The sequence below is a fragment of the Lolium perenne genome, chromosome 4 (assembly GCF_019359855.2).
Source record: "Lolium perenne isolate Kyuss_39 chromosome 4, Kyuss_2.0, whole genome shotgun sequence".
Taxonomy (NCBI): Eukaryota; Viridiplantae; Streptophyta; class Magnoliopsida; order Poales; family Poaceae; genus Lolium; species Lolium perenne.
Window position 1 is genome coordinate 337,183,481 of NC_067247.2, and position 25,642 is coordinate 337,209,122.

At 46.2% G+C, this 25,642-nt stretch overlaps 3 protein-coding genes and 1 long non-coding RNA gene across 4 annotated transcripts; 1 reads left to right on the forward strand and 3 right to left on the reverse strand.

Annotated features, from left to right (window-relative positions):
- Nucleotides 1-924: 924 nt before the first annotated feature.
- Nucleotides 925-1,655, reverse strand: LOC127296571 (MFP1 attachment factor 1-like). The gene has a single exon (XM_051326690.2). It carries the CDS (start codon nt 1,522-1,524, stop codon nt 1,120-1,122), a length of 405 nt encoding a protein of 134 aa, XP_051182650.1. The 5' UTR covers nt 1,525-1,655; the 3' UTR covers nt 925-1,119.
- A 6,900-nt stretch (nt 1,656-8,555) lies between these two features.
- Nucleotides 8,556-13,022, forward strand: LOC127296572 (uncharacterized). The gene is made up of 15 exons (XM_051326691.2): nt 8,556-8,875; nt 8,949-9,046; nt 9,167-9,267; nt 9,386-9,464; nt 9,702-9,762; nt 9,865-9,911; nt 10,018-10,110; nt 10,262-10,352; nt 10,848-10,896; nt 11,703-11,819; nt 11,890-12,037; nt 12,150-12,242; nt 12,318-12,386; nt 12,502-12,544; nt 12,659-13,022. The coding sequence occupies exons 1-15, from the start codon at nt 8,818-8,820 to the stop codon at nt 12,757-12,759; spliced, it is 1,248 nt and encodes a 415-aa protein (XP_051182651.1). The 5' UTR covers nt 8,556-8,817; the 3' UTR covers nt 12,760-13,022.
- A 1,829-nt stretch (nt 13,023-14,851) lies between these two features.
- On the reverse strand, nt 14,852-24,844 carry LOC127296573 (cyclin-A3-2-like). Its single transcript, XM_051326692.1, has 8 exons — nt 24,509-24,844; nt 19,895-20,127; nt 19,737-19,809; nt 19,568-19,644; nt 19,087-19,117; nt 18,856-19,008; nt 18,633-18,773; nt 14,852-15,236 (listed from the first exon to the last, which is right to left on the reverse strand). The coding sequence occupies exons 1-8, from the start codon at nt 24,671-24,673 to the stop codon at nt 15,165-15,167; spliced, it is 945 nt and encodes a 314-aa protein (XP_051182652.1). The 5' UTR covers nt 24,674-24,844; the 3' UTR covers nt 14,852-15,164.
- On the reverse strand, nt 21,839-24,075 carry LOC139830695 (uncharacterized). The gene is made up of 4 exons (XR_011743923.1): nt 23,749-24,075; nt 23,557-23,665; nt 22,361-22,966; nt 21,839-22,262 (listed from the first exon to the last, which is right to left on the reverse strand). It is a non-coding gene; the product is annotated as an uncharacterized lncRNA (long non-coding RNA).
- Nucleotides 24,845-25,642: the final 798 nt, after the last annotated feature.

The window sequence follows — 25,642 nt, forward strand, 5'->3', positions numbered from 1 at the left end:
AGGACTGGTAGTAGAAAGCTGTAGCATCACCAACCGAATAATGAACTAGGAATTTTAGAATTCTGAAAGAGTACAATGTTTGTGTTCTCACTCAGGTTTTGGTAGGCAAAAGAAAAGAGAAGCGTACTTCAATTTTCCAATTTATGAACTGTTGGCCTTCCATATCGATCACATCTGTTACAAAAATGTTGTTCTCCAATGTCGCATCTTTTAAATGACGGACTACACTGATTTGCTGAAAGCGGGAGAGAAGAGAAGTAGGCATTCACTACGAATAGCAGGATATGATGATCCCATGCTGCTACAAGATAATCGTGAATGACAGATACAGATCCAAAATCTACCAAGATACTATACCGACTACTGAACACCTTCAGTACAGTTTAGATGTTCATTCATACGCAGAGACGCAATGTTGCGATTGTGGACTGCCTATCTTGAGCAATTAGAAGTCTTTATATGCATGCATATTCGCACTAGGAATGGTGAGAGTTCGTAGTAGCACTGAAACAGAAGGGCGGCAGCAGCAGATGGATCTTAATTTGGTAATTTCCTATAACCATCAGTCCAAAATCGTTCTAGAGAGTTGGATCATACGGCGTCTCATCTTAAAGTTTTACATTTCTGTCAAATCCTGATCACTACGAGACGGCACTATGTAGATGGTAAGATCCAAGTAGCAATCAAAGACAGAGCATAGTACCAAGACAAGAGCCAGAATCTTTTTGGCTGCTGATGCCATGGCCTCTAGTAATAAAATGTGTTCCCAAGCAGGTTCATATGCTGTAGTACAATATTACGAATGACGAGGATTCCAAACCCACTGAAAGAAAAAGGGTGGATTGCCCTTAAATTGGTCACATCACTTATCATATTGAGCCAGAAATTGAATGCAGAATTGGACGATACTAATATGCATACGTATTGATCCAGAAGGCAGGTAAAATCTTAATCATTGGCACAACAAGGTGAACGAACATTGTTCAGAGATACAAACGGGGAGCAGCAAACACACTAAAAGAAAAAATAGAGAGAAGCAGCAGAGCAGCTACTCCTGAAAGAACAATAACACGAATTCTAGGCGCATATATTATGTGAAAGCATAAACGAAATGGATGCTCAGGCGGCGGCGGGCTCCTCGGCCGGCTCGTCCTTGACGGCGTCCTTGGCGGCGGCGGAGCGGGCCTTGACGAAGTCGAGGAGGCGGCGGCTGACCTCCTTGGAGTAGAGCTGCAGCGCCTCGATGCCCTCCTCGACGGAGGCGGCGGCGCCGCCGGTGACGGCGGCGGCGTCGAAGGCCTCGGCCTCGATGGCGCGGGCCGCCGGGTCGGCGTCGGCCGCCGGGACGGCCCCGTAGCGCTTGCAGAGGAGCGTGTCCCCCGCGAGGGTGTCCACCAGGCGCCGCACCACGGCATCCCGCGTCCGCTGCGTCGGCGGCCAGATGCTGAAGGAGAACGGGGCGGGCTCGCCGTCGGCGCCTGCGGCGGCGGCGGCGGCGGGGGAGGAGAGCTCGTCGGGGCCCATGCGCGGCGGAGAGAGTCGGAACCCTAGGTGGGTAGGCAGGCTGCAGGCCGGCCGTTCGGTCCGTCCGCGGTGGGGATTTAAAAGCGGTGGCGAGTGGCGACTGGGTCGGGTGCGTTGTTTGTTGGTTGCCGTGGCGTCAAGAAAGGGAGAGAGATTGTTCTGGAGAATGGGTTGGTGGGCTGTGGTAATGGTCGGTTTTGTTGGCACGTTACGTGCGCTCTTTCGGTTCGAGTTTGAATCGCAACGTTCAAATCGAGCCTGGAATGGCAACAAATTAATCTGGATGGGTGGCAATGACTCACTGCTGCGTCAGGTGATACTGCTGGAGTGCATTTAATCCGTCAAGATATGGTGGAAATGTTTTCGAATTGCTGAATTCCTTCATGTCACGATGCTTTTCCTCCCCCCCCCCCCCCCCCTTCTCCTCCGGTGGCCGGAAGGGAGAGGGGCGGGGTGGCCGGGTTGGTTCTAGGTTGTGTTTTGCCCCTATGGCATTTGGCTTGTTGCCGCTATGAAGCTTCCATGGCGTCTGCAATTGCGGCCAAGATTTTTCTAGGTCTTCTCTCCGATTGGTGGCCATGATCACATTTAATCTGCAAATTACGCTTATGTTTCTGAATCTGTTGAATTCTTTCCAATCACGTCCATTTTCCTCTTCCGTCCCACCCTCCTCCGGCGGACGGAGAGGAGAAGATTCTGTTGTTCTCATGTGGCATTTGGTTTCTAGCCGCTACGAAGCTCTCCCATGGTGTGTGCGAGCGGCGGTGGGATTTTGCTAGGTTTTCTCTCCAGGTTAGGTCATGGCGACCATGGGTAGATCTGACTATAGCTTTTGTAATAAGCTCGCCCGTCGGATAACACTTGTTCAGGGCTATCTAGAGTACCTTGTCTTTCTTCCTCGCCATTGTGGTGGTGGAAGGAGAAGTCAGAAGGAGCTAATATATGAGTTACACATGGATCTGGAGCTATGTGGGAAGAAGGTGAAGTTCCACATGCGGGAGTTTGTTTGGAGATCAACCCAAGTGACTACCTACTACGGCCGTTGTCGTCCTACCATTTTTCCTCATGGCCGAAGAGCAGCCTCTATGCATCACGAAGCCATCCAGAGATCAACCTCGACATGTTCAAAGCTGGATCGACATGTTCATATTTGAAATTTGAACAAATTTTAAGTTTTGAACAGAATTTTCAAAATTTGAATTAATTTCGAATTTTGAACGATTTCCGTTTATTTAACAATTTTGAGTTTTGAACAATTTTTAGCGATTTTCGAATTTAAAAATAATTAAAATCATACATTTCTTAAATCTATGTACAAATTATTTGAACAAATTTAAAAACATAAAAAAGAAACAGAAAAACATAAGTTTTTAAAAACAGAACTGTAAAAAGAAAAAAGAAAAAAAAGTTTACCTGATGGGCCGTGGGCCCAATTAACGGCAGTTGTGTCGGAGGGGCGTGCGGCACCCGTACATGCCATGCCGGCCCGGTCGGCACGTCAAAACCTATTTATCCCCCGCGTGCGTGCGGGAATACGCTCCACACGCATGAGGTGACCGCCTGGGCCGCGGCCCATAATACTTCCATTCCGGTTTTGTGAAGATTTTAGAACCTTCTCGTCTGATTCTTTCGATTTTTACTGGTTCTCCTTGGTTCTTTGGTTTCGGGTTTTTATTTTTCTTTATGTTTTCTTCTTTTTCTTTATGTTTTTAATCTTTTTTAAATATGAACACAAATTTTTTGAGCAACATTCTGGGAGCGGCGATTTGGCTCCCGGGAGCATTTGCTCCCGGTTTTTTCGAAAAATCAGAACAAATCGAAAACTTATCGAAAAATTCCGAAAAAAAAATTATGCACGTACCTGACCATGGCATGCACCACCGTGTAAAATGTCGTTGCAAAATGTCATCGTATGCGCCCTGGACAAAAAATGACAAATTTCTAACATGAAATGAGATCCAAAAATTTGAATCTCAGATCTGGAAATTTGTCATTTTTGCCCAGGACGCATACGATAACATTTCGCAGCGACATTTCACAAGGTGGTGCGAGCCATGGTCAGGTACGTGCATGATTTTTTTCGAATTTTTTTGAAAAGTTTTGAAAAACAAAATTTGCTCCCCAAAAATCCGGGAGCAAATGCTCCCTGGAGCCAAGACGAATTTCCGCAACATTCTTTTTGAACAAAAACTATTACGAACAAAAAAAATTGAGCAAAATATTTTTTTTGAACAAAAACATTTTTTTGAGCAAAATATTTTGAAGAAAAAATTATGAACAAAAAAGATTATGAACAAAATTTCCGTTGGTTCTGTCGGTTTTCGTTTTTCCTCTTTTCTTGTTTTTTTTTTCAAATTCGAGCAAATTTTGCTCTGATTTGAAATTTGTTCAATTTTATTTTGCTCAGATTCAAAAGTTGCTCAAAATTAATTTTTGCTCAGAATCAAAATTTGCTCAGGTTAGGAATTTGCACAAAATAATTTTTTGCTCAGATTCAAAATTTTAAATTTTGCTCAGAATCAAATTTTGTTCTAATCAAATTTATTCAGTTTCGAAAAATGGATGTTTATTATGTGGCCCCGGTGGTTTGAAACCAGGTCCATGGCACGCTGAGGCTGAGCTCAAACAGCTGGAGTGTAATCCTATTCCCCGCTTATAGCGGGATGTATCTGGGGCTCCGCTCAGGGAGCGATGATTTTGGGCCGGCCCATTACTAGCGAGTTTCTGTTAGCGCTGATTTTTTTCTCGGTTTTAGGCTGTCAAGTGGCTGTTTGTGTGTTGGTTTCTCAACCGTTTTTGTCTTCGGTTTTCCCTGGTTATCTCGGTCGGTTTTATGTACTTTTTAAAATTTGAACTTTTTCGAATTTTGAACTTTTTGTAAATTGGAAAATTTTCAGATTCGAACATTTTTTTAATCTGAACATTTTTTATTTTGAACTTTTTTTTACTTTGAACTTTTTTCAAATTTGAACTTTTCAGATTTAGATATTTTTTGTTTCGAACTTTTTTTACTTTGACCTTTTTTCAAATTCGAAGTTTTTCAGATTCGAACATTTTTTAAATTCGAAGTTTTTTGATTCGAACATTTTTTTAATCTGAACATTTTTTATTTTGAACTTTTTTTACTTTGAACTTTTTTCAAATTAAAACTTTTTCAGATTTGGACATTTTTATAATCTGAAAGAACATTTTTTATCTAGAACTTTTTTTACTTTGAACTTTTTCAAGTTCGAAGTTTTTCAGATTCGAACATTTTTTAAATTTGAAGTTTTTTGATTCGAACATTTTTTAATCTGAACAATTTACTAATTTGCATTTTTTTGAATATAGAATTTTTGAGATTTAAATTTTTGTAGATCCGAGCATTTGTTAAATCTGAACATTTTGTAATCCAAACTTTTTAGATTTGAATATGTTTTGAATTTATATATTTTTAAAATATAAACTGAAAGGAGAAAAAAGAGAGATAAGCAGCATCTTTTGTTGGGCCGCATTTGGAGCACTCCAGGAGGAAGCTCCTCAAGCGGAGCCTACGCTCGCTCCCGCTAAAGGCGGAGCATATCCCTGGAGTGTAGGCTGAATGGTGGGGACGCCTATGCATCGCTTTAAGCGGAGAACTGCTTTGGGGCCGCGTAAGGAATTTTCAAATGGGCCAGGCCCATATTTCATCCGTGACATGAGATTTTGGTTGTTTTCTATTTCAGACTAGCAGTATCTGGCTTCCTTGACGATTTTCGTTTTTTTTGATTTTTCAAAATTTTGAAATTTGAAAATTGTTCAAATTCAGAAAAAAATGTTTAAATTCAGATATGTTCTAATATGGAAAATGGGTGAATTAAAAAATAGTTCAAAAACAAAAAATATTCCAAAAAATAAAAATGTTCAAAACTGAAAAAAAATTACAATTTAAAAATGTTCAAAATTAAAAAATGGTCAAAATTAAAAATGTTCAAAACTTGAAAATGTTCTGCCATTGCCACCGCCGCACACGCCTCCCCATGCAGAGTGGGACGGCCAGATGGTGTCGTCTCCTCCGTAGTACTAGTACTAGCTATCGTCGATACCGCTGCAGTACACGCCACATCACATGCTGCCGATGATCCCTGCTGGGGTCGTGGACACCTTCGCCGTTCATTGAACTCACCATCGACGATGAGGAAGATGGCAACGCTGGAACTAGGGCTTAGTTTTTCCTAGTTTCTTTCTTTTTCATTTTCCATATATAAATTATGTTTGAATTAATGATTTTTTTTAATTTCGCGCACTTCAAATTGAATTCTATTTTAATTGTCGTATGGCAATCGAACTGTTACCCACGTTCAGTGCGCGGCATGATCCAGACGGACGAAACCAACTTGTGGTTGGATGGTTAGAAGGGCAGTGGCACCCCCAGTTCAGCAGAGTCCAAATCCTAGATTTGACACTTTGGTGTCTCGTAAAGGCGGGATATTTTTCAGTGGGAGGCGACGTTTTCGTCGACAGCGAGGCGCCTGTGGTGACTTGATCAATCTCAAGACCCGCCGGATCAGTTTTTGATGCAGTCTCTTGGAGGTGATCATAGGGGTAGGGTGTGCGTGTGTGCGTTCATAGAGATGAGTGTGTACGCGTATGTGTGAGCGTCTTTGATTGTACTGTGTTTCGCAAAAAAATAAAAATGCAGACGGACCAAACAAATCAAATAAGTCGCCGTTTTAGGTACCCCGCCACACACGCCGTGTCCATCCGTTGGATTTGTCATCACGTTTCAAAAAGGAAAACACTTGAGTTCGGCCGACCGAACAGAGAAAAAGATCGGTCGTTCCGTGGTCTCCCGACGCGTCACCGTTTCCAGTGGGCCCACGCACCACATGCTTTATCTCCCAACCTTATCTTCTCTACCGATGAGTTCCCCCATTCCTTTCCTTCGAGACGACGAGCTCTGCGCTGCTCCCACCACCATCCCGGCGAGCGCCGCGCCCGCGCCGCCCAGCTCCTCGAGTGGCTCCGCCCTGCTCCTCCCGGCGGACGCGCCGCTGCAGCCTCCTCCCGGCGAGCGCGCCGCTGCAGCTTCACCCCGGCGAGCGCCCCGCCCCTCCTCCCGGCGGGCACGCCGCTGCAGCTTCTCCCCGGCGAGCGCCCCGCCCTTCCTCCTCCTGGCGGACGCGTCGCTACAGCTCCTCCCCCAACGAGCATCCCGTCCTGCTCCTCCTGATGGGCGCACCGCTGCCGTTTCTCCCCCGGCGAGGGCCCTGCCCCGACTCCTCCCGATGCGCTACAGCTCCTCCCCCGGCGAGCAACCCCACCTAGTCCCGGCATCGACTTGCAAGCTCCCTCTTTGCCGGTGTTGTCGCCGGCAGGGAAGTACTGGTGTCTGGTACGGTGAATATTTTCATTTTTTGTTGGTTTTATTTGTTAATTATTGTTGTAAATATATTGTTGATTTGTTGTAAATTTATTTTGGTACGAGAATTGTTGTTTTCCGGTTAAAATTCGCTGCTGGCTATACTTGTAAACACCCAAATTATTTGTTGTTCTCATTTTTAATTATTGTTGTAAATATATTGTTGATTTGTTGTAAATGTATTTGGCATGAGAATTGTTGTTTTCTGGCTATACTTGTAAACACCCAAATTATTTGTTGTTCTCATTTTTAATTATTGTTGTGAATATGTTACTAATTTGTTGTAAAGATATGTTGGCATTAGAATTTGGTTTTTGTATTGGAATTGTTGTTTTCTATTAAAATTGTTGCCGGTTATTATTGTAAACAACCAAATAAAAAATGTGATTTTGTTTGTTAATTTATTGTTGTAAATATATTTGTGATTTGTTGTAAATATATTTTTGGGTACAAACAAATAACCATTTGTTGTAATAGTCTGTGATTTTTTTAAAAGTTGTTGACTATTTTTGTTGTAAATCAACATATTTTGGTGGGCTCCACCCATGTGATCAAGTTGATAGCATGCAGTGCACAGTACGAGTTGTTCTGTGTGAACACGCAACCAGCTGTCAACCAACGTGAAAGAGGCATGAAAGCGGGGACCGCATTAAAGAGGAGACCAAAAGCGACGTGTGTGGGCCCACGACCGATTTTTGCCCAATTTCGGCCGACCGACGGCTAGCGTGACCCTTTCAAAAAGGGGCTATTTGATAAAATGCCCCACTTTACTTTGCCATTTGATTCAAAGGGCACATTTACTTTGGCATTGATGAAATGCCCTACTTTACCTTGCCCATTTGCTAAAATGCCCCATATAGATGATTTACTCCAAATTGAAATAATCTCCTCATAATCTAATCTTAACCTTCAAGTAGATTGATCCAAATCTGGCTAAGCTTATCTCTCTTTCACAGTCGCTCGTATCTCTCCAGTACGAGCAGAGGCAGGCTACACCGGCCATGGCAAGTAAGCGACGGCGACCAAGAGTGCCACGACCAAGCCCAACGCCGCCCTCTGGCTAAGCAAGTCCATCGTCCCCGGCGAGTTGCCGGGATGCGCCGCTGCCATCCGTCGTCCCCGGCGAGTTCGCCCTAGCACAAGGTCGCAGAGGGAGGGGCGGAGAGGGACGCGGCAAGGAAAAGAGACCGCGGTGCTGGGGCTTGGTCGCGGCGGCCGGCCGCTCGTCGCCGGTGTCACCTGCATACTCGTACGGGAGAGAGATGCAGTTGTACGGGTGCCAAGCTTTGGATTAATCCACTCAAGGGCAAAGGGGTAACGCATGTTAGCGATAAGAAAGTGAGATTAAGAGAAAAATATTTGAACTAGTACCAGCAATTCATCCAAACGGGGCATTTTAGCAAATGGGTAAGGTAAAGTAGGGCATTTCATACATACCAAAGTAAATGTGTCTTTTGGGGCAAATGCCAAACTAAAGCGGGGCATTTTATCAAATAGCCCTTCAAAAAGGTCGAGATCTGACCGTACATCGGAAGCAAGCAAGACTCGTCCGCCACGCCGGAGGCACGCCCCTGGGTTCAAGTCCAGCCCACCACGCCCGCACTCCGATGCCGGATCGCGCACAGATCCCCACCGGATCCAGATGCGCACAAGTCTCCACAGCCGTCACACCCACCACTGCAAATCAGAGCTCATCACCAGCGTCCAGCGGCAACTCCCGCCTCGCTTCCCCGCCCGTCCCCGTCGAACACCACGGTCCAACCGCCTCCCATCATCCGACTGCCGTCGCCTCAAATCTCACCACACCCGCGCAGCCGCAAGAGTACCCCACTCAGAACCCAGCCACGCCGCCCGCCGCCCGCCGCCGAGCCGCCGCGCCCGGAAAGGAGGCAGCCAGGCAGCCAGCCAGAGCCATGGCCGGCTCCGAGCAGCGCGTCGTCGCCGTCATCATGGTCGGCGGCCCCACCAAGGGTGACCAGATCCGCCCTCTCCCCCCTCCACGCCCCCTCTGACCGTCTCTGACTGTTTGCTGCTGTCTATGCAGGCACGCGGTTCCGGCCGCTCTCGCTCAACGTGCCCAAGCCGCTCTTCCCGCTCGCCGGCCAGCCCATGGTGCACCACCCCATCTCCGCCTGCCGCCGCGTACGCTCCCTCCCTCCTCCTCCTCTGCTTCTCTTTTGCCTTGCAATCTGGGTTCAGTTCGCCCTCTGCGGCTCGTGTGAGAGAATTAATTGACCCCGTTTTGGATCCCAACTGCCGCAGATCCCCAACCTGGCGCAGATATACCTCATCGGATTCTACGAGGAGCGGGAGTTCGCGCTCTACGTCTCCTCCATCTCCAACGAGCTCAGGATCCCTGTCAGGTCAGCTCCCGGCGTCCCTCCCCTCCACCTCGCTTCAAATTCAGTTTCTGTCAGTTCAGGCGCGTTGGGGTTTGGGTTGCGGTGAACTTCCATTGACGTGTCTTATGCTTAATTCTAGGTACCTGAGAGAGGACAAGCCGCATGGGTCGGCCGGGGGGCTCTACAGCTTCAGGGATTACATCATGGAGGACAGTCCGGTCTGCTCCTTGGCTGCTTATCATCACCTTCAATTGTTTGAATTGAATTACTCCTTTGGCCCCTGCATTTGTTTGTTAGGATCAAATTGTAGTGGACTGAACCAATCCGAGTTGTTTGGTTGGCATTCTATGCAATGGGATAATTCAATGGCTTGGGTTTTACTGGTATCTACTATGCTGTGCTAGGTTGGATTAAGGGAACTTTCGCCCTCTAAAAAACTCTTTTGCTTGTTGCAGTCACACATTGTTTTGCTCAACTGCGACGTCTGTTCAAGCTTCCCCCTGCCCGAAATGCTCGGTACGTTGCCAAGTAGCTCAAGCTAGGGTTCCTCATTGTTAATTAACAGAGTTTTCTTTGCTGGATACTGATCGCTAATGCATCACCATCTCATCATTGCAGAGGCCCATAAAAGGTACGGTGGAATGGGCACTTTGCTAGTCAATAAGGTGCGAGAACAACCTAGTACAAACTTCCATGCTAGTCTTCATAGTGACAACAACCAGAGTTCTAAGAGTATTCTCATGCATAACATTTCCCCAATATCTTTATCAGGTATCTGCAGAGTCAGCTAACCAATTTGGCGAGTTAGTAGCCGACCCTGAAACAAACGAACTATTGCACTATACGGAGAAGCCAGAGACTTTTGTGAGTACACAGTGCTGGTTATTTGTTGTTTCGCTTGCTCTTATATTCAAAGACTTATGTGTCTTATTTAGCTTTCAGATTATTTTGGCACAACCAGTTGTTCCTGATAAGTAAATATAGCTTAGCTCTAATGCATTTTATGCATGTGTAGGTCAGTGATCTCATCAACTGTGGTGTATATATATTTACACCCAATATCTTCAATGCCATCGAGGATGTCCTAAAACAGAAGAAAGACAGAGGTATTATGTCCACTAATATTACAGCTATTTATCACTCATGTTTGTTGAAAGGACATATATTATCCATGCTATTTATCACTCGTGGTGTATATGTATTTCCTTTTTAAATTGCCTATTTGTTGAAAGGACATATATCATCCATGCTTATTTATCACTCTACATCATGGAAACATCAAACATCTCTGACATACTCAAAGCTCACATAGCTAACAAGACATTCTTATTTCTTCAGCTCTAAATTTTGCAAAAAATCATATTTTCCTACGCTTCCATGAGGCATGTTTTCTTTTTGCTGCTGCCATCAGTTAAACCATTAGTAAAAAAGGTTTGACTGATCCGATTGACCTAATATTCTGGCAGCTTGGTGAGATCAAAATTTGAGAAAGTATATTGCTTCTGTCCGGTTAATATTTTTTTCCTTATTCTTGTTTTGTTTATCTGAATGGTACTTCCTATTCAGAGCACAAAACTTAATCCCTTTTAATGCCATTTCAGCTAATATTCGCCGTGTATCTAGCTTCGAAGCTCTTCAATCAGCAATGAAGTATGTGTTGATGATATATTCTTCTATTCCTTTTCCTCCATATTTTTATTTTGTTGTTTCTCAGTTAATTTGAATTTCATTAATTTTTATGCATTGTAACTGTTTGGTTTCTATTTCAAAGAATAGGCAGTAGCACTACCATATTAATGCATTATTACCAGGAAATTGAGCGTGAAATGCGACAAATCTATTGAATTTTTAAGCCTTAACTTGTAATACAAATATCTTCGAGCATATTTTGTCAAACAGAACTTCATCATACATTGATCTTTCTAGCAAATCAGTTTTTCATTAGATGGATGAAATTTACTTATAAATTCCTGCTACTGATAAGTTTGATGCCTGCTACTGTTATTCTTAGTGATTTTGGTAGTGTCACACTGTCACTTTAGTAATGAAGTGCTTAACATCTTGTTCCTATTCATGTGTGGCACCTCCAAGGATTTTCCCTTTATGTTTTAAAGAAAGCTAAGTTCAGGGAACATGGGGTGTTACCATGATCCCAGCACAATAAAGACGCTTTCTGGCATGATCCTTTGTTTTCTTGAAGGCATCACAAACCTTTGTTAAGATCCCAGTGCGGTTAGTGCAGTGAAGTATAAATCATAGAATATGCCTTGCGCGTCCATCATATCCATGCAACAAAAGAGAAGACCTGTAGGAGGGCCAATTGGCCATCCTACCTTGATGGATTTTAAAAAGAAAGAATACTTTCTTCTACTAGTGTTGACCTGATCAAGAGCTTCCATTGAGGCGATCCCAAAGTATTTACTGAATACTTAATATCTTGTGTTAATTCTCAACAGGGCACTTCCGGCAGATTATGTTAGGTTAGATCAAGATATCTTATCCCCTCTAGCAGGAAAGAAGGAACTTTACACATACCAGACACTTGATTTTTGGGAACAGATAAAGACCCCAGGGTAAATATTGTACTTAGTGGTTCTCTTTCTAATCAAATGGTTGAGTAACCAGTGTTGCATCTATGTACAGGATGTCTTTGAGATGCTCTGGTCTATATCTTTCCCAGTTTCGACATACCTCTCCTCATCTTTTAGCCTCTGGAGATGGCAAAAAGAGTGCCACTATTATAGGCGACGTGTACATCCATCCATCTGCAAAGGTGCATCCAACTGCAAAGGTGACATCTGGTTCTTCAACACATCTTGACTAGATTGTGATATCTCGTGATGTCTGATATTCTTCACATAGTTAGTGATGGTTTTATTATTTTGTTCTCCATCCGTATACAGATTGGTCCCAATGTCTCATTATCAGCAAATGCACGCATTGGAGCGGGTGCCAGGCTTATCAATTGCATCATTCTAGATGATGTTGAAATTATGGTTAGTTTTTCTCTGTTTACGGAGAGATAACCTACATTTAGGCACCTGTATCTCAGATAATTCCTTTGGTTGCAGGATAATGCAGTAGTTATACATTCGATAGTGGGTTGGAAGTCAACAATAGGAAAATGGTCACGTGTACAGGCAAGATTTCCTATTAATGGCTTATCTATCTATCAACAAATTATGACAACCCTATTACTGCCAGTCTAGTTTTTTTCTGGGTGGATCATGTAACAAAGTACTCTTTTGAATCCAGGGTGAAGGTGACCACAATGCCAAACTTGGTATCACCATTCTTGGTAAGACCCCTACCCAGATGATATCTTGTTATCTTCTCATAAAAATATTGTGATAATATGCTTTACATGGGGATGGTTCATTTGCTTGATATTTGACCTTCTATCAAAATGCAGGTGAAGCTGTTGATGTTGAAGATGAAGTAGTTGTAACTAACAGCATCGTGCTCCCAAATAAAACTCTCAATGTTAGTGTGCAAGAGGAGATCATCCTATAATACACCGTTCATTATTCATATTTATATTTAATCCCAAATAAGGTCTTCATACCAGATATGTAATTTCCATTTTTTTCTTCTTTGTTTCCTCCATGTAAGCTCCCATTAGATTGAGATCATTAGTCTGTACTTAGCCTGTGATACAATATGGTGTAATTTTGTTTAGCATTCTGGTGTCAGTTTTATGGATGTAGAAACTATACAAACAGATCACAGCATTTTTTTTTTGTTGAGAATACAAGTTTTTAAATTTGGATCGAACATGAACCGGTGCTGTATTTTTGGAGATGGCAATTGTCTTTTCAATTAAATCAGCTTTTGTATATGGCTGCATATAATGGCAAACTAACGGATTCTTTTGATGGGCACACAGTTGCATTCTTCAGTTACCCTCCATACATAAACTGTCTTACTGGTTTTTATTTCCCTTTTGGAAATAAGTTCATCAGCCATCAGTGCTCTCATCAGGCACAATAGATTCAACAAAATCTGGTAAGGAAATGCCAAAACACATTTTTTTTTTTTTGAAACGGAGGCAAAAGCTTTGCCTCATCCATTCATTAAGAAGAAGGTGCCCGGTTTTTAGGAGAAAATCGGGCAAAAACCAACAACAACAGTGCCAGAGCACACCCATAACCACACACACTCCGCCAGAAGGGCACACCCAGCCACCCTGGCTACCCACAAAAGCTAAGAAGCTCAAGCCGGCCTATGCCAAACAGATGGCTCATCGAGGAGAGACCGGCGGCTCCGCTTCTGACGACGAGCCTCGGAGAGGAGATGCGCAAGACAAGCGCCGAATAGGACCTTCACTGGATCGCCCCTCGAGGGTCATCGTACACCGCCCGAGGGTGGCTTCGACTTCACAGCAAGGAGAGACCACCACGAAGACATTCGAACACGCCGGAACGGAGCCGACTAACATGACCTTGCCGCAACCAAACCTTGGTCACCACCATCGTCGTTGCCACTCAAGCCTCCACCCGGAACACCCGCATCTCCGGTTGACATCCTGCCAACCCAGATGCCCTGTGTGTCGAGGCTGCCGAGGGCGCGAAAGGGATCACCAACTTCAAGACGACGCCCTCAAGAGGAGAAACGACGAAGAATCGACGTCGTCGTCCGATCCCACGGGATCTAGGCTTTCACCCGAAGATGTGAACCCGAGGCAGCGAAGGTCGTAGAGCTCCACGACCGCCCCCCAAGAAGGACGGCGACATCCGCAGACGCCGCGCGGTCAGGCTTTCGCCCGGAGCAAACGAACCACCACAACCTCACGCGGCCGGACAGCGAGACGAAGACTGAAAACGCTGCCAGCCCGCACTCCGCAGACACACCTCATGTGCAGAAGCGGCGCCACCGCCGCACACAAGCCACCACCGCCACCAGACCAAGAAGCTCCGCGAACTCCGCTGCCACCACCCGCACCACGCGGGGCTGAAGAGCCGAGTCGCACCATTACTGCCGGCCAAGCTCTCCGAGAAGATCTCCGCGGGCGCCGCCAACCGCCACAGAGAGGGAGCTTCGACGAACGCCAACACAGGGGTCCAAGGCCGAGCCGTCGACAGCAGCAGCGCGAGCTCCCCGGTCCAGCCGCTATGCCGCCCTCGCAGCCACAGCGGCCGCCACGCCGCCGGCCACCACGCCAGCAGCCACCCATCCGGGGCCGCCGCCCGGCGTCCACCCATGCAGCCGCTGAACCCCGCCGTCGCCTCGCCAACCAGAGCCACGCCGTCCGGATGCACAGCCACCACCGCCGTGAAACCCGGGACCGCAGCCCCGGCGCCCGCACGCTCGCCACCAGGGACGAGCCGCCACGCCGCCCACGTGGCCGCAGTGGCCGATCGCAAGACGGCCAAGCTCCACCCACCCGAGGCCGCCGCCCGGCTTCCGGTCTCTCCCGCGCGAGCCGCGGCCGAGGATCCCGCCCGCCTTTGGGGACAGGGCCCGCCGCCACCGCGGCAAGGGCAGCGGCAGCGGCGGCGCGGGTCAACGCCGGTGGAGGAGCGGACAGGCGGCGCTGGGTCGCCCCCGAGACGCCCAGTCGAGCGCCGCGGGAGCCCGATCCGCTTTCTCTCTCCTTTCCTCGTTTCAAAACACATTATGATTTGCACTGTAACTTCATACTGAATATTGTTGACTATGACACCATCTTCCATCTACTGTACAGACTAGTTCGAGCTACCAAATGCTCTATCTCTTGTACAAACACGTTCCAGTCACACATCACATCAAAATATCAAATGCAGCTGGAACAGTCACAAACTATTTACTAGACTGATTCTGCAACGGTCAGTCGTGGACAGGAAGCGATGCGCTAATAATGTCTGCACGAACCTGCATTCTACTAACACTACAAAATCTCCATCACCTGCAAAAAAATGTTGTGACAGCACTTCCACCTTTCACTGTTTGATGTCCTTGAGGAATTTCTCGGGGATCTTTCGTGGTGAAGCCATTGCTGACACACTCTCAAGCTGTACAATGATCAAACAAACAAATTGAAACAAGAAAACTTTTCATGACAAAGACAAAATAGCAGAGAAAGCCAATCTCACCCGAAAACTCTGAAGTACGCCCGAGCTAGTGCGCTCCTTTTATCCATTGCACATCGAACCATCCGTCGCTCTAACTGACGTCATATCCTCCATTGTATAAGTTCATGTAATTCAATGGGCCAATACAGAGTATGGAGAAGCCAACCACCTCAGTCATTTGCATCGTAGCCCAAGCAAACCCAAAAGGCTACAGTGCGACGCTGTAACAAGATGAGGTGGACACGGTTTGGTTGCTCGATGATGTACGAGCCTCCTGACATATCTTCTCACACTCGCCAGTTGGTAAATTCAACAGGTTAAACCGTTTTCCTATCATAAGAAGGTCACCTTCAATGCGTTTGCGTCGACTGAAATGGTTAAAATCGACATTTTTTTAGTTTTGCATTCTTTCAACATAAACATAATTTACACAATAAATAAAGGAAAATAAAAAATATAATACTAAAAGGCGCATGTACCGCTTGCTACCCTAGCCTACTCCTCATCGTTGTCGTCGTCGAGCACGACGAATTCCTGCATCTGTCACGACTAGTTGGCAACCGGCGGAACATACGCCGGTGCCGCCGGTGGTGGAGGTGGAGCATCCCACGGGTTGAACACCGGTGGTGGAGGGGCGAAAGAGAAGCCGCCGGCTGCCGTGTTAAATGAGGAGGCGGGCGCGCAACATGCCCTAGGGGCCGCTCAAACGAGAAGTCCCGGTCGTCGAGGAAGCCCGCCTTCCTCCTTGGATCCTCCTCGGTCTCCCGCCATGTGTGTCATTGATCGTAGTCACGGCGAAGGAGGGATCGTCGCAGAGGTCCGGCGGCAGGTATCGCCACCTGCACCGAATCTCGTCGCTCCTCTCCAGCTCGCGACGAGGCATCGGCGGGAAAGGCACCCGGCGGCAGCTGAGCCGCCAGGCAGGTGCATGTTGTTTGCGTACAACACCGGCGCCATATCGACGGGGAGCGGCACCCTATTCAACCGTCGATCCTTCTTCATGCCGCTGTCGGACGCCTCAGAGTCGTGCTTCTTCTTCCCCATGGTTATGCGGCGGCGCGCGGTGGTGAGGATGGGAGCGGAGGTGTCAGTGGTATGGACGATGGCAGGGATGATGGCAGCCGCCTTTTTAAAGGCCAAGAGCACGCGGGTCACGATGCCATTGATGGCGGCGTAGAAGTCCAGTCGCCGCCCTCCAGGCGTGCAGAAGAGGAAGCGGCGCCATTGATGGAGGAGGATGTGGCACAGACGTGGAAGTGAAGACTGCCAAAGCGACGGTCGCAGAAGCGATGCGCTCGAAAAAAAGCCTATAGGTCGCTGTCAGGCGAGCCCATGGGAAAAGTGAGCGGGCCTTCGGTGCGACCGCGCAGCGTCCATCGAGACGCATCCGAAGCGGCGAGGCACAAATATGCGCTGTGTTTGCGTCTCCGCAGACGACCCGATCAGTATGCGTCGGGCCGCTGAGCCTGGGTGTAGGTGCATTTTTCGACCGCGCTGTCGCAACCGGTTCCCATTGGAGATGACCTAATGGACACCGATTATATGAGGTAAAAAAATAAATTGCCGCTTGAATATTTGTCTCATTGGAAATAAAGCTATAATAATATTATTCCTGATCACATATTTTTGTTAAACTCTTCTCAGTAATAAATCCAGTTTTTGGGCATCTTACTTTGTGGAAAACCTTGGCGGTCAATACATGAAATTAGTATTTTGCAAAACATTAACATAACATTTGTTTCATATTTATCAAGCATGATTAAATATTTAGCTGCCAATCTTGGTGGTTTTTTGCCAGATTCTTAGGTGCCACCGGGTTTTTTTTCCTCGGCCAGGAATTTCCGAAATTTTGGCGCAAACCGAAAATTCCGTTACCCCGCGAGAATTATCAATACCAATCAATTTTTGGCTATATTTGCATTAAACTCTAGTTTTTGGACAAATAGATAATCTGTGATGTATTTTACAGAAAACTTGGTGCGGCGTGGTGACTTGGTGCGGAGGAGTTTCCGAAAGGTCACAAGGTTTTGTCTTTTTTTTGTGGTTTGCATCAAAAAATGAGAAAGGTGCTAGGACTATGATTTGAGGTCGCGGCCGGCTGGTCTTCGACGGAAGAATCTTACGGTTGCGTTGCATAGGCTGTACAGATAATTTAATAACATGCTAGAATATTTTGAATTTTAAATTTTGTTTGAGTAATCTCGAACGAAAAGTTCCTGAGATTTTCAAGTTTTCGTGGTAACCGTATTTTTCGGTGTCCCCCAGTAAAAAACTATCACCAAGGATTTAAAAACCTTGGGCGCCACATCCACCACAATGAGAAAGATAGTTTCAAAAAAAATTGGCAAACGAAATTAAATTATTTGCTTGGCTTGCAATTCGATATAGTTTGGACGGCCGACCGCTTGGTGAAACATGGATGGCCTAATTGTGGCCTTTAATAGAGCTAAAAACAGTTTTGGATAATGTCGGGCGCTAAAAACTTGATTGAAATCATGCTGGCAGAGTATGCCAGTTGTGTTATGCTTTTTTTAAAAAAAAAATTCTTGGAAACATGGGCAAATTTTTTAATGAGACAAAATAAAATTTGCCCTTGTTTTCCAAAAAAAAAGTATCCTAATCGTTTTGCTGTGGACCACCAAACTAATTAGTTGCAACATATCAGATGATACAACACCAAGTAATGCTGCTGCAAGGGAACACATACAGTTTGGCCGGAGATCACATACATCGATGAACTTCCCATGCATGATTAGGCCAATTATGCAATCGCTGTCTAGGTCCCTTAACAATGTATTTTTTCTCTAAATCCAGTAGTGGTATATGCAAACTTCAATTTATTTAGAGCACTTGATAAGTTTTATCAGCGAGTTGGTATCATGGTATGTATTCTGCTCACTGCTAGACAATCTTTTTTCTTGAATTTAAAGGCACAAGAGTACAAAGATTTACATTTTTTTTTCCTGCTACCACTTACCGTTGTTGGACGAAGCACTGTACACCATGGCACATGATGGGCTGCCTCTTAAATCAAATAAATCTCCTAAATCTAATCACATGCCCCTCACTCTAAACCGCGGACCATGATGTGCCAAATATAATATTCAAGTAACCGGTACAGGTCGGACTGCCTCAAACACGTACTACCAGCCAGCCATATTTACTAAATTAGTATAGAATTCGTAGACAGATACCGGTAATGCAGTCTTTACTCCATTTCCAACAATAAAAATACAGGCTCATTAATTGCTCCTGCATTCACCCTGGCCACACAAGTCGATCAGTGATTACGAGAGCAACCCAGCTCGGGCGTACATCGTCCGCGCTCAATCTCACCTCGGAATGACTATACTTGAGTTTTATGGCTTCTTCCTCCAAGCCTGGGTACCCTCCAATCAACTGCAACTCATGTATCGTCAAGATGCAACAGTCTAGATGAGAGACCTTGTAGCCCGTTTTTCGTTGCAGCGTCCGGTTCTGGAGAATAAAAACAAAGCTAATGTCAGAAAATGATAAAGCATAATGCAGATTCAGCAAATTAATATTGATGCCATCTTACCCAAGGACGTTTTTTTGGGCTGATTGTGAACCTGGCCAGAAAAAGGCAGGCGGCAGCAACAACTGATGGCTTGAACATTGTGCAGTTATAGTCCAGCAAGCTTAATTCCGCAAGGTAGCTACACATAAACTCCAGCGTTTTTGCTTTTGCACGCTAAGGTTTGAAGAGGGGGACACATTATAGTAAAGAACATCAAGTAAATAAATGACAGGTGCTGCAAAGGATACTTACATCGCCTCGGCGGCACAGAGTTATGTATCTCCTACAACAGACATATATTAAACATTAGGCTTATGATCTTTTGAGCCCAGTGTGGCAATAACCATAGGACAACATATATATTATGCGAAATAAACATGGTAGTAACTATTTTCCTTAATGAACAGCACCGTGGTTCTAGGATGGCCATGCCACTGAAACTGTGTTCGGCCTGCTACCCTAAATCTCATGAGTAGAAGATTAGCCACAGACGGCCTATGTAGTTTGCTATCAAGATAACATGGATTCGGGGCAGCTTTTCACATACCAGATATAGGATTTACTAAGGTCTCCTTTCAGAAAATTGTTTGGCGCAACTGACACGTACCAGAGTGTTAGGCTTAGGTATGTTTCAAACACAATATGTCAGTTCATAATACTACTGTGTACCAGTGTATGTGACTGAGGAATTACAACTATTATAGTATATAAAAGTTTCAGAAATAACACATACCGTAGAAAAGTTCTTGCAGTGGGGCTCCCCATCTCAAACTTGAGCAATTTCAGTATGTCTGCCTCCATCTTCACCACCTGCAGTGCATAAAAACCACAAATGTTTCTCTGCCATTCAGGATCACCAACATTTTACTAAGAAACGGGAAAATAAGCAGAAGAAAGGCCACCTGCTGTTTGGTGTATGTGTTGTCAGTGATGTCACTGTATTCCCCCACCTTATGCATATCATTTTCAAATTTCCTGCAACATTCCATTCATGCTAATCAGATGGTCGTGCTGCCAGATAAACAAAACAAGAAAGATAAAGAACAGTTCAGTCCCCTACGCAGCAACAAGCAACGCAGTCACACCCAGCAACTGCAGCTCGCTGGGGATAACGACACCCACTGAGAGGAAGCGATCGAAATATGCAACCGCAAGGTGAAGCGTGTCAGCCAGAAGCTTGAAGTCACCAGCCACTTCCACGAGCCAGTCCACCACCTTCGCCCTTTTGGTAGGGGTGATAGCTCCCTGTGTGATTTCCACCGGCAGCATATAGTCCCTCGGCCTCCTCAGCGCCTAAGAATCTCAGGAAAATTGGACAACAAAGTCACACCAAATGGCTCCATTTGCGTCAGCGAGAACACCATACCATTGGTAGTAACTTGAGACAATTAAAACGGCATACATCCTGAAGAATTCACAGCTTTAGATTCGAAATCAGGCAGGTGAGAAAGAAGTCTAAATCACCCCCCTAAGTATTGCGTCACGGGCGCTAACCCCCCTTATGTATCAAGTGGGGCAAATTACCCCCCTAAGTATCAAAAACCGGACACATTACACCCTTAAGTATAGTTTAGCTGTTTTGGGCTCTGGTATTGCCACGGTGGACTCTGGTTTGAGCCACGTCGGTCCAAAACACCCCCCTAAGTAATTTCCTCTACGTCCTCAGTCAGAGAGCCCACCCGCATCGTTGACCCGCACCGTACTGAGCCTCCGCCTCCCATCCACCGCCGCCGGTCGCCTCCACCCGGCCCTGGTGATCCTCCTCCGCCTCCCATCCACCGCCGCCGGTCGCCTCCACCCGGCCCTGGTGATCCTCCTCCGCGGCCCGCAGATGAGCCACGGCCTTCCCCGCCAGCGTCTCCGCCTCCCTCCTCCTCGCCTCCGCGGCCTCCCTGTCCCTCTCCGCCGCGGCCAGGGCGCGCACCAGGGCCTTCACCTCCGCCTCCAGCTTCTCGACCGCCTTCGCTTCCGTCCGCGGAGGCGACCATCCGCCGGATTTTGGTCTCTGCCTCGACCGACGAAGAAGAGGCCACCCCCGCCGTCCGCCTCCGCCTCCACCGACCAAGAACAGGCCATCCCCACCGGCCGCCTCCGCCTCCCCCCACCAAATCCGGCGGCGATGAATCCTCCAAAGCTGCGGACTGGCGCGATGGCCGGCCATTCCCCGACGGGCGAGTTGGAGGTGAAGAAGAAAGCTTTTGGACAAGGAGACAGCTTTTGGTGACAATGTAGTAGTAGAGTAGCAATGTAGTTTGTAGCCTTTTGGAGATGGTGTCATGTAGGTTGCAGATGATCAACTTTGTTAGCATTGCATGGATTCAGTTGTGTTTAGCAAGTGTTGAATTCATACAAGCTTTGTGATTGAAACAAAGTTGTATCTTGGTAGTCAGAGTACCAACGTAATGTTGTCTTGTTTCGATGTGAATATAGATCACTGGTTTGTCGGAATTTCTTTCCAATTGTTACTGTTTGCAATTGTTTGTATTTTTGCAGATTGGATTTAAATGGAGACAAGAAAAGGAGGTGAAGTGTTGAAAAGCTATGGCTGTTGGTACTGATATGTGGAAAAGGTATGTACATTATACACACTGTTCTAGCACATAAGCTTTCCATGTTGTGTATATTATGAACTAAATGTGTGTACTATGAACAAGTTAAGGAATGATGTGAAGCTGATTCAGTTACACATCTGGTGCCTGTTTCAGGGTGTCACCATTCTGTGTGAGATACACAGGAGAATGACAAAAAGATAAAAAAATTAAGAGTACTGATATCCTGGTGCATGCGCTATGTAGTTACAGAATTTTCATGCATATATTTGTTCTGCATTCTTCGGCAGCATATGAGTTGGTCATTTTTCTGGGTGCCAAGAAGGATTCATAGTTCAGGCGATAGTAAACTAAACTGAACAAACTAAAATGTAGAGGGCATAAGTTCATTTTCAAACCAGATTATGTAAACGGAAACATTCTGTAATATCAAATTACATGAAACATCTGTAACTAGACTTATGCATCTGGATCTGGTGCACCTTCTTGACCTGTCTTGTTATTCCCCAGCATGAACCATTTAAGTCTCCCATGCTTTGGCACTTGTTCTGTGACAACTTCAGACATTGGTATAGTTTGTCTTCGTCGAAATGTTCGATTGTGCATTGAAGAACCTGTCTGACTACTTGACTCAGTAGAATGTTGAGAACTGGAGTGACCCATTGCAGCTTCTGCTTGCTTTTTCTTTGGTGGAACAAAAGGCCTGTGCGCAGGAGGTTGCTTCTGCTGTGTAGGAGCTTGTTGTATGGCTGTAGGTTGTTGTCCAGCTGGATGTTCATGCATGGATGAAGGTTGCTGTTGGGCAGGAGCTTGCTTCCTTGACCTAGGCTGCTTTTCAAAATAGAGTACATGTTTCTCTTTAAGTTGGGCAGTACCATCCTGTAACAATCAATTTAGCCATCAAATAAATATACCAAACCAAGGATAATACTAACTAAATATTAGCAGCAAACAAAGGATAAAAAAATATGAATAACCTTAGTTGCTACTTCATCTTGCTTTTTCCTTGCACTTTTGGTTGCTCTTTTTTTCTGAGCATGTTCTCTCACAACATCTGGATCACTTGTGCACTTCCTTTTGTTATGATTTTCCCCTCCACATGCAGAGCATCGAACTATGCAACCTTTTCTGGATAATTTGTTGCCCTTTGGTTTCTCTTGTTCTTCTCTTTTTCTTTCTGTCTGTGGCCTTCCAAGCATATTCTTTTTAGCAGGTGCAAATGGCCTAGGGTTTGGAGCTACTGGCCAACTTTCTTTCCCCTCAACTGGCTGCAATACATGACTGTACACCTGGTCGTACAGATCAATCCTGTAGCAAGGTGCGATAAAATCGTCCAATTCTTTGTTTATTCTGTAAATAGCACTAATGGCATGGCAACATGGCAAACCAGATAGATCCCAGTATCTGCAGCTGCATGTAAATTTCTCTAAATTCACAGTGAACCTTCTGCGTTCCCCTTCTTGAACCTCAAATCCTTCATTTCCATTGTACAATACTGTGCAAATATTGGATCTTTTCACATTTAGCTTCAGTTTCTTGAATATGTTGGGGCATACTGTACCAGACCAACCTTGTGACTTCACCTTGATCAAAGCAAACATGAAGTTTATTCAGGTATGGAATATTTTCATTATATTCAGTTATGAAATGATGCCTAGGATCATTGCGTATTGTGGTTTGATTCCCTAGCTGAACTGAACATTGCCGGGTATGCATGCAAACTTAATGAAAATTACATAAGGAGGTGATATATAGCATGAGGCAAACATCAATTTTAATTAACTTCTGAAACATGAAACCAGGTTCTCCTGTACTGTCACCCAATCAACCATCCAGGGCACAAGTTTAATGCAAGTAATACTACATCCAGGGCACAAGTAGATCCTACAGAGGGTTCTTTTTGGCAGGAAATTACAGCTACTTCACATGAATTTCACAAAATTAGAGATGCTTCATAATGTATTTACTTCAAACAGATGTTATTGTATGTACAAGCACATGATATGTAGAATGCGAACTGAATTTCACAAACTAAATTTCACTAACTGAATTTGCAGTAACTGAATTTGTACTAACTAAATTTCCGAAAAACCTCTCTTTTCACAGCGCAGATTTCGGAGAGGAACTGATCTTAGCGTGCTGGAATGGGACGAGGGATGTTCCATGAACTCACCTGCTCGTCGGCGTCGCATTACAATCACCAGATGAAGCCGCCGATTGTCCGCCGTCGCCTCTATCCGGGGGTAACCGTCGGGGCCTTCGTCCACATGGAGGCGCCATGGCTGCAGGGGAAAGCGGAGATGGTAAGGGGAGAGAGGAGAGCTGCGCCGGATCATGAACAAACAGCCGTCGATCGTCCACATACCTCGCCGCCGTCGGGAGAGAAGATGGCAGCGGGCGATCAGGTGCGATCAGGTGACGACCAGGAGCGGACGATCAGGTGCGATCAGGTGATGACTAGGTACGTCTTCATGGCCCAGGTGAGTCTTCATGGCCCATGTCCGGCTAAACCCTGCCAGCGTGGAGCTAAACCAGAGTCCACCGTGGCAATACCAGAGCCCAAAACAGCTAAACTATACTTAAGGGTGTAATGTGTCCGGTTTTTGATACTTAGGGGGGTAATTTGCCCCACTTGATACATAAGGGGGGTTAGCGCCCGTGATGCAATACTTAGGGGGGTGATTTAGACTTCTTTCGGCAGGTGAAGTTAACATAGTATTATTGAGTAGCAAAAACTCGTCGTTCGCTAGAGATGGAAAACTCACCGGTACTGAATGACACGGCGTCCTAATGTCACCGTTAGTGTAGCCAGCAGTAGCTAAAACTAGATAATACCCAAACCTATAACCGATTAACCGTAGAAGTTGAAGTTGAACAACGACATGGAGATTATTCATCCACAACACAATCCAATCCCCTGAATCCCTGAAATCCACGAGCGCAAGGTGATCACGCCCCAAAATACCCCCAATTCTATCCAGCGCGACCTCGCCTTAACAGCTGAACAGACTAATCGCACCACAAGAGCACTAATTTTGGAGCCCTGGCAAGCCGACGGCGAGAACTAGCTCGGATTTCCGCACGCGGGTTTCAGCGAGAAGTGGAATCGACAAACCCTCGCTCACCTCGAGGGACCGCATGTAGCTGTCGACGTCCTCGAGGTACGGCGCGATAGTCGCCCGGGCGGCGACGGGGTCCGGCTGCTCCGGCTCCGAGTCCGAGTCTAGCAGGCGGGCGCGGTCGGCCATGCTCTCCTCCTCCTCCTCCTCCTCCGCGGCGATGTCCTCCATCCTCCTCCGCGGCGTCCGACGGTCGGAGCGAGCGACTGAGACGATCGGGGGCTTGGCGGTCCGTGGCCGACTGGTCGGCCTTTTAAGAGGCGGCAAGACGCGGCCGGTGTTCTCTCCATCGCCTCCGTCGCCGCCCTCCTCTTCTGCTGCTACAGTGGCTTCATTCCTAGTTCTTTTGAAACGCAAGGCGGGAGTTTGCCGGCCAAAATGCCCAACCGCGCGATTTCGCCAACATGTAAATTCCATTTCAGTACACGTATACAACTCACTATGAAAAAAACACCTTCTAGTAAATGGATGGCGTCGGCGAGGTGGCAGCGGTGACTTCATCACATGTGTCCATCCTCCTACTGGTTGCGGCAGTGCTGGCGTGCGGTTGAAGATGGCGACCCTGAAACTTGGAAGGTGGTCCCAACGGTGGAGCTAGCAAATAAGCATAAGGGGGCGTGGCCCCTACTGGTCCCCTGCCTCCGCCAATGGGTGGTCCGTGGATTAGGATCTAGCGTGATCTTTCGACTTTGTCAATGAGAGGTGGCGGATCTTGGGCCGGGATGGCACGGGGAAGATCCCAACCGACACGCCACATCGATATGTGTGTTGTTGTAAGCTAGGTCTCGGGAGGCCCGCGAAGCGCCCCTTGGCGCGGCTAGGATGGCGAGACATGCGGGGGGTGATATTAACTAAATATTAGTGCATTCAAGAGGATCGCACAAAAATAGGAAAATACCATAAGAACCAAATATGGTATACGGTAGTTCACGCTTCAGAACTGTAGTTCTTAATTCCTAAAATCCTATTTGAAAGGAATAATTCAAAAGAGGCACACACGTGACAGCATTACACCCAATTAAGGAGATGCCACTTTAACTTAAATACTTAACAAAGAACACTCATGCATTGGGACCTCGCCAATAGTCAAGCTCACGGGGAGTCTTTTCGCTGCTCTTCCTAGATGTCCCCAGATTTCTC